Source organism: Platichthys flesus, chromosome 14, assembly GCF_949316205.1.
Source record: "Platichthys flesus chromosome 14, fPlaFle2.1, whole genome shotgun sequence".
Taxonomy (NCBI): domain Eukaryota; kingdom Metazoa; phylum Chordata; class Actinopteri; order Pleuronectiformes; family Pleuronectidae; genus Platichthys; species Platichthys flesus.
In genome coordinates, this window is record NC_084958.1 from 20,653,485 (window position 1) to 20,668,011 (window position 14,527).

At 42.4% G+C, this 14,527-nt stretch overlaps 3 protein-coding genes and 1 long non-coding RNA gene across 5 annotated transcripts; 2 read left to right on the forward strand and 2 right to left on the reverse strand.

Moving 5' to 3' along the window:
* Nucleotides 1-30: 30 nt before the first annotated feature.
* LOC133968065 (transmembrane protein 14C-like) lies at nt 31-1,141 on the reverse strand. Its single transcript, XM_062403882.1, has 4 exons — nt 982-1,141; nt 631-732; nt 461-548; nt 31-214 (listed from the first exon to the last, which is right to left on the reverse strand). The coding sequence occupies exons 1-4, from the start codon at nt 1,055-1,057 to the stop codon at nt 157-159; spliced, it is 324 nt and encodes a 107-aa protein (XP_062259866.1). The 5' UTR covers nt 1,058-1,141; the 3' UTR covers nt 31-156.
* A 1,141-nt stretch (nt 1,142-2,282) lies between these two features.
* LOC133968025 (gastrula zinc finger protein XlCGF28.1-like) lies at nt 2,283-8,156 on the forward strand. 2 transcript variants are annotated; one of them, XM_062403825.1, is made up of 3 exons: nt 2,283-2,604; nt 5,845-6,194; nt 7,412-8,156. In XM_062403825.1, the coding sequence occupies exons 1-3, from the start codon at nt 2,319-2,321 to the stop codon at nt 7,517-7,519; spliced, it is 744 nt and encodes a 247-aa protein (XP_062259809.1). In that variant the 5' UTR covers nt 2,283-2,318; the 3' UTR covers nt 7,520-8,156. The 2 variants fall into 2 exon arrangements, with proteins under 2 accessions (XP_062259809.1, XP_062259808.1); XM_062403824.1 differs by having other exon boundaries at nt 5,845-8,156.
* A 2,417-nt stretch (nt 8,157-10,573) lies between these two features.
* Nucleotides 10,574-14,252, reverse strand: pak1ip1 (PAK1 interacting protein 1). Its single transcript, XM_062403842.1, has 10 exons — nt 13,933-14,252; nt 13,499-13,661; nt 13,302-13,422; nt 13,130-13,204; nt 12,986-13,038; nt 12,749-12,894; nt 11,670-11,767; nt 11,477-11,576; nt 11,088-11,217; nt 10,574-10,727 (listed from the first exon to the last, which is right to left on the reverse strand). The coding sequence occupies exons 1-10, from the start codon at nt 14,008-14,010 to the stop codon at nt 10,615-10,617; spliced, it is 1,077 nt and encodes a 358-aa protein (XP_062259826.1). The 5' UTR covers nt 14,011-14,252; the 3' UTR covers nt 10,574-10,614.
* On the forward strand, nt 11,126-13,254 carry LOC133968071 (uncharacterized). Its single transcript, XR_009924090.1, has 3 exons — nt 11,126-11,264; nt 11,459-11,610; nt 13,094-13,254. It is a non-coding gene; the product is annotated as an uncharacterized LOC133968071 (long non-coding RNA).
* Nucleotides 14,253-14,527: the final 275 nt, after the last annotated feature.

The following is a 14,527-nucleotide window of genomic DNA, read 5'->3' on the forward strand; positions in this document are numbered from 1 at the left end:
TCAAAAATAGATAAGACTTTGAAATGGGAAGGTTGTTGTAGAAAAATGATTTATTCCAGAAAAATTATGTTAAAACTTAAATTGTTCTCACAGACCACTTCAAAGAGGGAATATATATGTTTTTTTTATACACAGAAAATCTACATTTAAGTATTTTCAGGATTTGTGTGGCCTCGTCAACATCCCAGTTATGATCTTCACCAGCATCAGTCCGCTGAAAAAATTGATAATGACATTTATATAAGGGTTGAGGTAGAATAAACGCCTCTTGGTTGTGTGTCTCCAGCAACCAGAGCAGTTCCAGACTAATGAAGTCAATCTGTCACTTGTGAATGTTTGTACCAGATTAAAAGATACGGCCTCGAGGCTTTCTTGGTTCAAGACATTTAAAGTCTTTGATATTCATGTTGTGAATGTAGTTAATGACCTATCATCATTATGTGTAATGACGGTGTTTCACCTGAATAAAGTCATTAAACCCGCTGGCATGAACTTCCCGGAGTTGATGAATCTCAGGCCCATCACCACAGTGAGAGTTCCGGAGGTGCCTGTGTTTCATCAGTGGAGGGAGACGCGTGTTAGTGTTTGTGAACTCGCACTGACACAGATCAACAGACTACACGAGCTCACCCAGCGACAGCCACACATTCTTCGGATTCTGAGATGTCAGATAAGCACCGACCGCGGCCAACAGACCGAACAGGAGCCCGGCGGCCAGGGAAGGGACGCTGCCTGAGGAGTACACACAACCAGGCTAGCTTTTATTTTGAAATAAATCGATTCACTTTCTTTTTATGAGCAGCTTTTACTTTGGAATCGGATTTTCTACATTGAACACACATTGGCCAGTTTATTAGGAACACTGACATTTAATTTAGCTGCTCTGCTAAATATTCCACCGCCATTTTACTATGTTCAGTTTATGAATACAAGTTATTTAAAGTGAAGTTATTCATGTAACTCTCAGTGTGTCTCTCTTACCTGCTTTCACAAAACCAATAACTCCCCCCACTGACACCAGAACAGCATAACTGAACCCAATCCAGTCCAGAGCCATGACCACAACTAGGACCAGAATCTGACATGGAAGAAGAATCAGATCTCGTTCGAACGCCTCTACCGGACTTCTTCCGGAGTCTTGCTGAAGAATTTCAAAATAAAAGTTTGCTCTAACATTGAGCCAGAGAAGGTTTTACATAAAACACATATGCACACAACAAGTATTGGTTCAGATGATTAAATGTTATATTCTTCATTCAACTTGTTTTTTATTTGGAGATGGAGATGGACACACTCAAACCATTTTTAATCAAGAGCTTTATCAATATAAGAACAAGAAAGAACTTAGTCGACTGATAACACATTCATTTGTCTTTAACTTTTTCCTCTTTCTTTTAAAGACTGGGGGGAATTGAACATTGATAAACACCAATAAGGGAAAATAGATTAAATAGTGTGAAACAAATGTTCACTGTTTATTTATTTCTCCTGCTTTTTATCAATAATTCAACGCCTGATTATTATTATTTATCAGGGCCCGAGCACCGTACAGTAAGAGACAGTGGGAGGCCATATATTGTAAGGATTTTATTTCACGGGCGCCCCCCTCAACAAACAATTCCACTCCTGCAGTGAGTGTCAGTGATCAAAGATCACAGGAATCTTTATGTCTTGCAAAGGTGACGTCTCTCTCTCAGAATTGAGACATTTCCTCAAACCATGTAAACATTGAGATACGGCGAAGGTTCATCCTTTGACAAGGAGACGATGTTGTCATAACTCCACTGTGCGTTGTCCTATCACAAACTTCTGTCTCATGATCAGCGACCAAGCCTGAACAGCTCTATGAGTCAATATTTCCTCAGGTTCATATCGCCACCTACTGATCAGTGTGAAAATGAAACACATGCAACGTTTCAAAATGCATGTCCTCTGGCCCGGTCAGTGCTGCTTCTTAGTCCTAGAAAATGTTGTTTATTTTTGGTTTTACTGTCAGAGTTTGTTTACTTTAATTGTTGAATATTTCTACTTCACTGTCTTAGTACTTTTTACGTGTAATGGAATATTACTTTACTGTCTTAGTACTTTTACCTCAATGAATGATCTGAATACTTCTTCGACCATTGGTTAAGTTTATTTCGTTGCTTGTACTCTAGTACTTGTAAGAGAGTATTTCTTCTGTGCAGTATTAGTACTCTTGGTTCCTCTTCGTCCTCCAGTTCAACAGGGGTCGCTGCTGACTCGGAGCTCGGAGTCTCTGTTTCCTCTCGCTGTCTGTCTTTGTCCCCTCAGAGACCCAGTGTGAGGAGAGGGGGAACATGTCCGCCATGCAGCTGCTGCGGGTGTCGGTGCATGAGCGGATCAGCGCTGCCGCTGAAGACTTCCTGCTGCAGGTGGAGAAAGGAGGAGGAAAGGATCAAGTCCCGGAGCTGAGAGCGATGCTCACTGAGCGGCTCGCGGCGGCGGGGGAACAGATCCTCGCGGGGCTTGAGGAAATCTTGTTAGAGTACGAGGATCGAGTGGAGCGGTCCAAGCGGGAGATCTGCCGCCGAGGGAGGCTGCTCGATGCCGCGATGCAGCCCGTAGTCCGGCTGCACAGAGCAGGTCAGTCCCTAGAGGAACCGTTCACATGCTAGCGTTAGCTAGCATCAGCCCGTGCAGCAGAGTTATCACGTCACTTCCTGTCTCTGCCTGCTTTCACCCGCCTGCTCCTCCTCTCACCTGAATAATGAGGAGGATTTGATGTTGTTGTGAACGAGTCTGTTCAAAAAACCTGCTGCTGTGTTGATCATGTCTGAAACAGAAAGATTGGACACGCTGCTTAATCCCCACGTAGTAATGTGGACAACAGGCTACAGGCCAGTTTTCATCAATACGAGTCGTCCTCCGTGATGGACACATAACATTGGTGTCTATGTACAGCTTGCCGAGAGTGCGCAGGGACCGTCTACAAAGTGCCACACCGAAAAGTGTGCCAAGAAGATAGCACAAAAATATTTAATAACATCTCTCTAATACTGTATATTGTAGCATTTACCTCTTATACACAAAATACTGGACTAGTCCTAGGTTCTAAGGGTTGGGGTGAAAGCATACAAAATAAGCCAGAGACCAGGTACTTTAAATTTAAGCCGGCACTTTACTAAAGACATTTAGAAAAAAAGACAATTAAAAAAATATATTATAAATGGGTTTGGATGAGTGGAGCTCACTCTTCTTCCCTTTTTCTCTTGTTAGTTCGTTGTGATTGTTTTTTCAAAAATAACTAATAAAGTTCCGCCTGAAGTCCATTCAGTTCAATTCATAAATATAAAGAAAATACTGATACTCCTACCACTCTGGCAGTGAGTATCCAACGTCCGATCCGGGCAGTGGCAGAAGCCCAGGCCAGTTCAGGGGATGTTCGATTCAGCCCTTTAAAAACGGACTCTGCCGATCTTCCTAGCTCGCCATCTTGTCCGTGCTGCTTGTCTGCTGCTCCAACACACACACACACAGGTGTCTCCTCGCATGTTTGCCTGATCACAGAACCTCTTCAAGTATGCAATGCACTTTCAAACAAACTTTTTGCATTCCTTTCAGGTCTTCACATATCTTTTTACACTTGATTTCAGCAGTCAAACTTCTTCTTCTCTTTTCTATTTCTTTCTCCTCTCGTGGTCTTGTGTCTTCCCCCCTATTTTGCCTTTTCTAATCTTTCTCGTTACCCTCACCTGTGCAGGACCAATTCTCTTAAAGGGGAAAGCGCCCTTAAAGGGAAAGGGTCACTTTTTAGTCACCAAACTTTGAACTATTTCTCCATTAAATTGTTTACATGGGTTTAAACTGACTTTAAGTTAATAACATGTATGGATTTGAACCAGTTTCACTTATTTAATAATTTAATTGACTATTTATATATTTACAATACATAGTTATATTTATTTATTTCATATTTATCCATATTATTAAGAATTAATGAGGGCAACATTAATGTGGACTATTTATTTATTTAGTATACATTTGAATGCATATTAATATTAAGTTTATCTATTTCATTACTTTTATAAAAAAGTAAAGAAAAATTGTGTTTTGAATAATTTTGGGAAATATTTATTATAGGAAATAATCAATAACTTCACTGTAATACAGCCGGCTGCTCGGTGGCTGGTCACTGTAATACTGTATATTCTCAACTAAAGAGATTCTGAATAAAATTCAACAAAATTGGGAGATTTTCTGTTGTTTCGCAAAACCATCAAGGGTCTCCTATGTGTTCGGTGTGTAGTTGGGTTCAATACGCTACACTTTCTGTAGCACTCTACTTTAGCCTAGCCATCAGGGGACGCTGGACCTGTGTAATGATTTTGGTGAGAATATAAAGGAGTTAAGCTGAGGTTATTGAATAGTTTTCATAATGAATATTTCCCCAAATTATACAAAATCACTTTTTCCCAAAGTTAGTACTGTAGCATAATCAGCTGGACTCCCTGGACCTGTGAGGTGATTTTGGTGACAATATACAGTATAAGAGCGATGTTATTGAATATTTTTGTAATATGTCTTTTCGGTGTTATTTGTAGACGGTCCCTGTGCACATGTTTCTCAGCAAGCTGTACATAGACACAAATGTTATGTGTCCATCACAGAGGATGACTCATATTGAGGAAACCGGTCTGTAGCCCGTTGTCTACAATACTACGGTGGGGATTATGCAGCGTTTGTGCTTTAACAACGTTTTGCTGAAGAGTTATTGATCCAGGAAGTCTGAATCTGTGAATATCTTGCCATCTTTACTGAACTCTACCCAACCTCCCCTCACCCTGTTCTCCTCGGTTAGTGACCTAATTGGTTTATTTGGCCTCAAAATGAAAAACTTTTTCACCAGAAACCCTTTGTTTGATGCTGTTTCCTTTACAAGCTTCGTCATAACGACGGATGGGCATCGTCGATTTTCGATTAATCATCAATGTTTTATATTAAAATTCACTATTTATAGCCTTTATTAAAATGCAGTGAGAAAAAACTAAGCCCAGTGTGTTTCCTCATTGAGAGCTTTACTACAAGATGAACAACTATTGTGGCAGTTAAACAGGATCCGTTCAATGGTTACACTAGAAAATCTGCGCTGCTGTAGTCTTAAGCAGCGGAGCCGACAGCTAGAAGCCGGTGCTCATAAACACAACCGACCCTCGTTTTTTTTCTTTCGTTTCCAGTAAGTTTATAAGTTGCTGAAAACCTTCACCCTCAACAATACTTTAGGGTTGCATATCCATCTCGATGAACTTGCAGATCCGTTTGGTAATTTTCTCTCCTCCTTGTGCATCGTAGCTCCTCCGTGCTAACACCGAGTTGATGCTAGGTTGAGACCGAGAGCAGGATGCACCGCCACTAACCAGGGTCGGATATGCGTTGTTCAAGTGGTACATCATTTGAGTTGTACTTAGACACAGCTTCGCAGTGTTGGCAGTGAACAAAATCATTTTTTAAATCAAAATGATCCCACGCTACACTTCGCCGTGACCTCCTCATGTTTACTTTTGAAATACGCGAATGTGTAATTGCTGCCAAGTAGCGAAATCCATTGCATTCCTTCAAGACTCAAACTACGCAACAAAGCATGCATTCGTTTTATCGATGAAAAAAAATATCATCAGCAAAAATCTTAATGTTCAATTAATCGATCATCGATTGATTATGCCCATCCCTAGTTGTAACACCAACTGTAAACAGCCTCAACATCTCTACTTCCTGAATGTAATCGTTCAAAAGTCACAACAGCCGACATTAAACGACACAACACAAGTTTTTCAAAACACTTCAGGAAGCTCTGAAATGATAAACGTGTTTCATTGTGTCCTTCAGACGTCCAGCACCTGATGGTGAATAAAGAAGAAGTTCCCTCTGATGAGCAGCAGTGGAGCCCCCTTGTGGACCAGGAGGACCTAGAGCCCCCCCACATTAAAGAGGACCCAGAGCTCCCCCACATTAAAGAGGAACAGGAGGAACCATGGACCAATCAGGGTGGACAGCAGCTTCAAGGACTTGAGGAGGCTGATATCAAGTTCACATTGACTCCTGTCGCTGTGAAGTGTGAAGAAGATGAAGAGAAACTTAAATCGTCAAAGCTTCATCCCAGTGAGACGAAGGAGAACAGAGCGGACTGTGGAGGACCAGGTCCTGAGGACAAGACTGAAGATTCTTCTGAGACTGAAGTCAGTGAGGATGATTGGAGTGAGACCAGGGAAACTCAGACTGATTTAAATACAAGAAATAACAAACAGCCTCTAAGTGATATGGGATGTAAGACAGAAAAAAAACAGTTTAGTTGCTCTGAGTGTGGTAAAAGATTTAACCATAGGAGCCATCTAAATACTCATATAAGGATTCATACAGGAGAGAAACCGTTTAGCTGCTCTGAGTGTGGTAAAAGATTTAGCCATAAGTGCAGTTTAAATACACACATGATGCGTCATACAGGAGAAAAACCATTTAGTTGCTCTGAGTGTGATAAAAGATTTAGCCGTAAGTGCAGTTTAAATAAACATATGATGAATCATACAGGAAAGAAACCGTTTAGTTGCCCTGAGTGTGGTAAAAGATATACCCAAAGGGGCAATCTAAATACACATATGAGGATTCATACAGGAGAGAAACCGTTTAGTTGCCCTGAGTGTAGTAAAGGATTTAGCCATAAGTGCGGTTTAAATACACACATGATGCGTCATACAGGAGAAAAACCATTTAGTTGCTCTGAGTGTGATAAAAGATTTAGCCGTAAGTGCAGTTTAAATAAACATATGATGAATCATACAGGAAAGAAACCGTTTAGTTGCCCTGAGTGTGGTAAAAGATATACCCAAAGGGCCAATCTAAATACACATATGAGAATTCATACAGGAGAGAAACCGTTTAGTTGCTCTGAGTGTGGTAAAAGATATAGCTATGGGAGCAGTCTAAGTACACATATGATCAGTCATACAGGAAAGAAACCGTTTAGTTGCCCTGAGTGTGGTAAACGATTTAACCAAAGGGTCCATCTAAATAGACATATGAGAAGTCATACAGGAGAGAAATTGTTTAGTTGATCAGAGTGTGGTAAAAGATTTAAGATCCGGTCCTACTGTAAAAGACATGAGGATTCATTAAGGCAAGAAGTGATTCAAATGCAACCTTTGCAACACAATATTTATTAGGAGCTATGAGCAAATATTCATATTATACATATTCATAGTTCACAGTTTTAAAGGGGACATATTATGAAAATTCCCCTTTTCAAGTGCTTCTACACGTTAATTTGGGTATCTGGCATTTCTACGTCCCAAAAACTCTGGAAAAAAACAACTCCTGTGATTTTTTGTGGTTCCTCTATGTCAGAAACGAGACAGGGTTACGACCGAATGTACGTAATTTTCCAACCATGCCCATGTAGGGAGCCTCGCTACATGGCCTTGGACCATTCCCCACCATCATCTCACCGGCTCTGGAGAGAGACGGCCCGGCTCCCCGGCTAGCTAGGGGAGACGCTGGAGCGCGTTAGCTTGCTGCTACCCGTCAGACAATCTAAGTGGCCGCATAAACATGCCGATCGTCGAGGCGGAGACCCCCGGGACACCTCTAAACGTTGACTCAGCAGTGTGGAAGGAGGATGCTGCTGCGCCAGCTCCAGCTCCCACTGCGGTGCGGCGCTGGGGCTCTTGCAGCCAGGCTTCGGCCCACCTGACTCTGGTTCAAAACGATGAGGTTGAAAGATTGTCCTCTTCGTCTCCACTAGCCATATTTCTACAGAGGTAATTGATAGGTAAAAATCTGGGTGCTTGTATCTCATGAAGGGGGGGGCACTCAAAACAGGTCAATCTGAGGAGGGCTGTTTTAGACAGGGTAAAATAGGGTGTTGTTTTAAATTATCCTTTCATTATCATCCTTACATTTCATTAAGACCTCTAGGAACCATATTGACTGTTGTAAAATGGGCAAGCGACGGGTCCTTTAAGTAGACTATTAACAGTTTTTATGTCCCTAGAAAATATTACTCATTCAAATTAGTGTTTATAAATCTTGTTTCTACTGATTTGTACTTAATTTATCTATTTTCATAAAGTCCTTCATATCATTTTAAAGTTTAAATTGTGGTCCTTGCCCAGTATGAATCTGTGTTCTTAATTAGTTAATATGATTAAATGTGTTTGTTTTAAGACAATGGTGTCTTGGTTCGTGAGATTCAATGACAGTGTGTGTTCTCCTTTATGTATTGAATGTGTTTCTGTTACGCCCACTGGTGGCTCGGGGTAGGACGTATCAGAAATGCAACAGGTCTGGGGAAGTGAGGGTGCAGTCACACAGAAACCATGACACGATATAAGGCAAAGAAAGTATTTATTTAAACAAAGCAACACAGGGATCAACAAGGACTATCAGTGGCACCAAAGAAAAGAACACAAATTCAGAGACAGCTGTGATGTCCCCAATCTATAACATTTAAGATAATTATTTGTATGTGCTAATACTGGGATGGTTTGGGTCCGTTGGTCAATCTGTGTGATACTCAGTAGATCACAGTTCTATATAAAACAACAGATCAAAGGGCAGTGATTCAAAACGAACATATTTAATCTAATGAGCAATTAGCAGGCAAGGATCGACATCACTTGACGGATGCAGGAAGTGAAGCGTGAGAGGCATGAGCAAAACACAGGCCACTCTTCAAAATGCATGTGTTCGGACCTGTTCAGTGCTGCTTTGCAGTTCTAGAAATTTTAGAAATTGTAATTTTAATGTTTAATTGTTTTTTAATTGAATTAACCTGGAAAGGAACCAGAACTGATTCTGAAAAGAACGACAGACGAGTTAGAATCTGCAAGTGAACCTGAGCAAACACAGACAAGTTTCTGCGCTTAACTTGGGGACACTCAAGAAAACCTTATACCAGCTCAAAAAAATGAAAGGAACACTTTTTTATCAGGGTATGGCATGAATTCAATTGCACTTTTTTGAGAATTATCTGGTCAGTTAAGTAGCAGAGGGGGTTATTAATCAGTTTCAGCTGCATTGGTGTTGATGGAATTAACAACAGGTGCACTAGAGGGGCAACAATGAGACGACCCCCAAAACAGGAGTGGTTTTGCATGTGTAGGCCATTTCAAGTTTCTCCCTCTTGATCACTTCGACTGGTTTTCCATTAGTGTTGGCTTTAGCTAGAGTCATTATCGCTACCTCCAGGATGGCACATTCATACGTGACGTTGCAAGGAGATTTGATGTGTCTCCCAGCATAATCTCCAGAACATGGAGGAGATTCCAGGAGACAAGAAGTTACTCTAGGAGAGCTGGACAGGGCCGTAGAAGGTCCTCAACCCATCAGCAGGACCGATATCTACTGCTTTGTGCAAGGAGGAACAGGTTGAGCACTGCCCAAGCCCTACAAAATGACCTCCAGCAGGCCACTGGTGTGAATGTCTCAGGGTGGCCTCAGGGGCGACGTCCTGTAGTGTGCCCTGTGCTCACTGCCCAGCACCGTGGAGCTTGATTGGCATTTGCTATAGAACACCAGAATTGGCATGTTCGCCACTGGCGCTCTGTGCTTTTCACAGATGAGAGCAGGTTCACCCTGAGCACCTGTGATAGACGTGAAAGGGTCTGGAGAAGCCAAGGAGAATGCTATGCTGCCTGCAACATCGTTCAGCATGACCGGTTTGGTGGTGGGATCAGTGATGGTCTGGGGAGGCATATCCATGAAGGGACGCACAGACCTCTACAGGCTAGAGAACGGCAGTCTTACTGCCATTAGGTATCGGGATGAAATCCTTGAATCCATGGTCAGACCCTACGCTGGTGCAGTAGGTCCTGGGTTCCTCCTGATGCACGATAATGCCCGGCCTCATGTGGCAAGGGTATGCAGGCAGTACCTGGAGGATGAAGAAATTGATGCAATTGAATGGCCCTCACGATCGCCTGACCTAAACCCGATAGAACACCTCTGGGACATTATGTGTCAGTCCAGCAGACGCCGCCAGGTTGCTCCTCAGACTTTACAGGAGCTCACTGATGCCCTTAGACAGATCTGGGAGGACATCCCACAAGACACCATCCGTTGTCTCATTAGGAGCATGTCGCGACGTTGTCAAGCATGCATACTAGCACGTGGGGGCCACACAAGATATAGAGAAGCATTTTGAGTTGCAGAAATTTAAATTTGGCAAAATGGACAAGCCTGCCACATCACTTTTTCACTATGATTTTCGGAGTGTCTATAAAATGTAGCCCTCTGTAGGCTGAAAACTTTTATTTCCATCAAAGATGTGGCATCCTTTTGTTCCTAGGACATTAAACTGTCCATATCAGTATAAATATCCAACATACTTTTTTTTCACAATGAGATCTGATGTGTTTTGAAAGTGTTCCTTTCATTTTTTTGAGCAGTGTATGTGGGTTAGTGAGTCTTCTGATATAAATAAATAAACTCTTAGTGAGACTAGTCAGGACGACACAGTCAGATTTTGCAAGCTTCCAAACATGGTGTGTAGCACCTCCCAGTGTCCATTACAGGTATCAGCATGTTCAACAAAGAAAATAGTTCAAATATATAAAATAGCGCATTCACATTTTCGAAAGATGTTTTTTTTTATTGCTGCTAGTTTCATTTTCCAACGTCCTTTTTCTTCTTCTTTCTGGGTTTGCTCTCGTCTTCCAGAACGACTACTTCCGTTGCAATTCGAACTCTCTTGGTCTTTGAAAGCTCTCGAGCGAGTTCTGTGGACAGAGGGAGGCAGATGATGAGTGTTAACGAGACACAGACAGAACCAGGACGTGAAATATAGAGGCATTGTAGTTATTTAGTGGAAGAGAATTTAACATGAATCCATGTTCTAGAAAATTACTTGTTGGGAGCTTGTTTTCTTGTGTACACTGTAAATATTCATATATTCAACCTCAAGCTGCATTGACTGTAAATACGGACTGCTGAGTGGAGACAAGCTCAGGTGAGTGTAAAGGTTGAGATCATGAAGTTCTCATTTCACCCCCTTCAACACAAAAACTCCCTGTCCCAGCTCGTGTCTGGTTTCTCTTTAACAACACAATGATCCTGTGAGATGAACGTCCGGTCGTCACCTTCGGAGGTCGACGACGCAGCTGCTGGTTCCTCAGCGGGCGGCTGCACCGATGAAGGTTTCCACACGGCGAGGCACGTCAGCCGGGCCGAGGTGTTCACTTCCACGAGGAGCGTGGGAGGTTCAAGCTCCTGTGGGACGACAGCGGTTGGTCAATGGATGATCGGCAGCTCAGCAGGTAACTGTGTCATTTTAATATTCTTTGTTTCGCAGAATTGTGTATATTGAAAGCTTGTTATATCATTTAGTGTTGAGATTGGGATGAATTAACTCTACATTTTTTTTTAAACACACATTAGCTGCAAATGTAAATGTTTAAAAAATGTGGTTGAAATAAAACGTAAGTAGCTTTTACTCCCAAACTGTTTACAGACAACAACACAGACGTGCCTCTTTAAGGTGGAGCTTCCACATCTTGATCAATCCGTCATTGGAAGCCGTCACCAACACGCAGTAATCCTCCATCATAAAACTGTCCACTGCTTTCACCCTGAGGTCGCAACAAGGAGAGTTGGTGTCAGCAGGTAAACGTTTCATACACATTGAGGTAGACTTTGAAATAACTAAATTAAAAAGTTATTACCTGGTTTCATGAGCCTTGAACTCACAAACGCATTTCAGTTTTTCCAATTCACACAACCTCACAATCTCATCATCTCCTGCGACGGCCAGGAGGGAGTTCTGAAAAACAAACACAATACAACATCCATGTATGTGGGATATTGTGAATCTAGAATACCAGGCCTCGTAAAACAATCATCACAACCACCACTGTCTCTATATCACTAAGACAGTGGTTCTCAAACTTTTTCTGTCATGCCCCACTTTGGGTCTAGAATATTTGTCATGCCCCACCCTCTCCCCAGCCCCAACTAAATGGGCCAAGTTTAACATGTGTATTTACATAACCTACACATGAACATTAAATCCACATTACTTTCAGAAATTTTTTGATGTGCAAAAAAAAAAAATAATAATAATTCAAACAACTTGTTGCGACCTTTTCGCTTTTTTCAAAGAAAAGTGCAACAACTTTGCTTAAATTCAACTTAATTGAAGTACTTTTGGTGATATTTATCACTACATTCCTCAATCAGTCTGTACTTTTTCAATAACAGAGAAAACATATATTCAATTATAATCACTTTGTTAAAAAGATGATAAAGCTCAACCAAAAAGAATGTGTATGAATGTGACTGTGGTGTAATGTTTCTAAGAGTCTTCTTAATTTGTTGGGTCTCATAGAGTTTCATTTTTCAATCCAAACTGGTCTCTCCTCATTAGCTAAGCCATTGACTGTGAACCCAAGAGCAAGACAGGCTTCATCATACTTTCTTTTCAATTGATTTTTTAACACCATCTCTTGTTTGTCCGGCTGCTTTACGTGAGCGAGCTCTGATCTCGTGTGTGTCTCTGAGCCCCGGGCTGCAGAGCCGCGGGTGGCCGACCCCTGACTACGGCAAAGAGCCATTTGTTTACTGCTCAGCCGTTAAAGAGATGTGGACGTTAAAACATTGGTTCGGCTATAATATTAGTTCCGCCTCACATTTCCCCCTGCCGGTCGCCAACTCCACCTATTATGCCTCCGAGCCCCACTGAGAATCACTGCACTAAGAGAAGCCAGAGTTTGTGTAAGTATTCAGAGTAAGTCACAGAACTTACATTTAAGAACTTAACAGACGAGATTCTTTTGGGGTTCTTGATTGTTCCCGTCACAGACGCCGTCTCCAGGTCGTAGATGTTGACCTCATCATCTACAACCACCACATATTTATCTCCATCTGGGGACCACCTGACAATGTGTGCAGCTGATAAGGGTGAACAGAAATAACAAATGAGTCCAGGATCAATTTAAACTTACAGATATATCTGTTCATTAAAACACACAATGAAACTTACTCTGTTTTATGTTTTTGATGAAGGCCGATCTTCCATTAGTCAGATTCCAGGTTCTAAAAAGATTAGAACAAAAAAGTGTAACATTCACTTGTGATTTATCTCTGTTAGGTGAAACACCTGCTAAAGCAGAGCCGTGGAATTTACCTGAGTGTCTTATCGGTCCCGACTGTCAGTGCGAGTTTCCCAGACGGATGGACGGACAGCGATGTCACCTGACCTCTGCAGAAAAAAACAAGAGGATGAATAATTTGAGACTTCCTGTGCATCACAACAGAAACACAACCGCAATACACACACACTCAAAAACACCACTTACTTGTGAGCGTGGATGGACTTGAGGCACTCCCACTTCTTCGTGCCCCACACACACAGGAGTCCATCCTCTCCTCCGCTCAGCAGATGGGACGTCCCGTAGAACTCCAGGCAGGTGATGGAGCCTATGTACAGGGGAGGGTGAGCCAGATGTTTTCAGAAGGGTGAAGCCTTTAAAATGTCTGTTGCTGGGATTCTCACCGTCGTGATGCAGCAGGGCGCCGTGCTCCGTCTTCTTCTTCATGTCGTACAGCTGGATGGTCTCATCTTTGCTTCCCGTCACGACGAACCGCTCGCTGGCCGCCAGAGCCGATATGGACGCGGTGTGGGCGTGATGTGTGAAGTTTGCCTCAGCCGTCCACTCCTGCAGAAACCAAACATCCAGACGAATAACGGCTTAGATGCTGAAACGAGGAGGAAATGACTGAACGGGAGTTTTCATTGCTTCATGCATGAAAACCCATCATCTGCCTGTGGAGAATCTACTTATTAAACATCGAGGTGAAAAGCTGAGCAGCATCAACCTCAAGTGACCATTTCAGTTAGTAAAGAGCCAGAGAACAGGAAACACGTCGAAGATCAGTCACACAACTGCACAACTGCACAATTACACACAACAACAGACCGCAGCTTACCTCGTCGTCGGTTGCCACCCGGTAACCGAGGACGACCTGCTCGTAGCTCCCGACGATGAGTTCCAGCACCGCTGCCATGCTGCTGCTCAGTTAGCCTGTTAGCTCGCCTGTTAGCTTCCCTCAAACTGCAGCTGTTTCCTGTGTGACACGTGTCTCTCTGTTGCGGCGACAGTGCACACACGTTCCCCGCGGACACACGCAGGAGAAACACTGTGGCTGTTTTTCACTGGAAGCAAGCTGCGCAGTCACGATTATCTGCGTCTTCACAAACTTTCACGTCGATAACAACGTGTGCTGCGGCTGCGCATGCGCAGGTGTCACCTCGGTTCGTCTGGGAAGAGGATTGTTTTCAAAATAAAAGGCGGAGTTGTAGAAAGTGTGGTGCACAATTTAACATTTACATAATATGAATTTGACTGGAGGGACTTCATTAATGTGTCACTTTTATTCGAGAGTATTTTGAATATTTGCATATATTTAAAACTTTATCGTTTTTTTTATGAGCGTAGGAGGTTGTTTCACCTTTAGTGAAACTATCTTTTGTTAATCTTTGACATAATCTTTGCTGCAGTATAATCTCAAATACAAGACATTC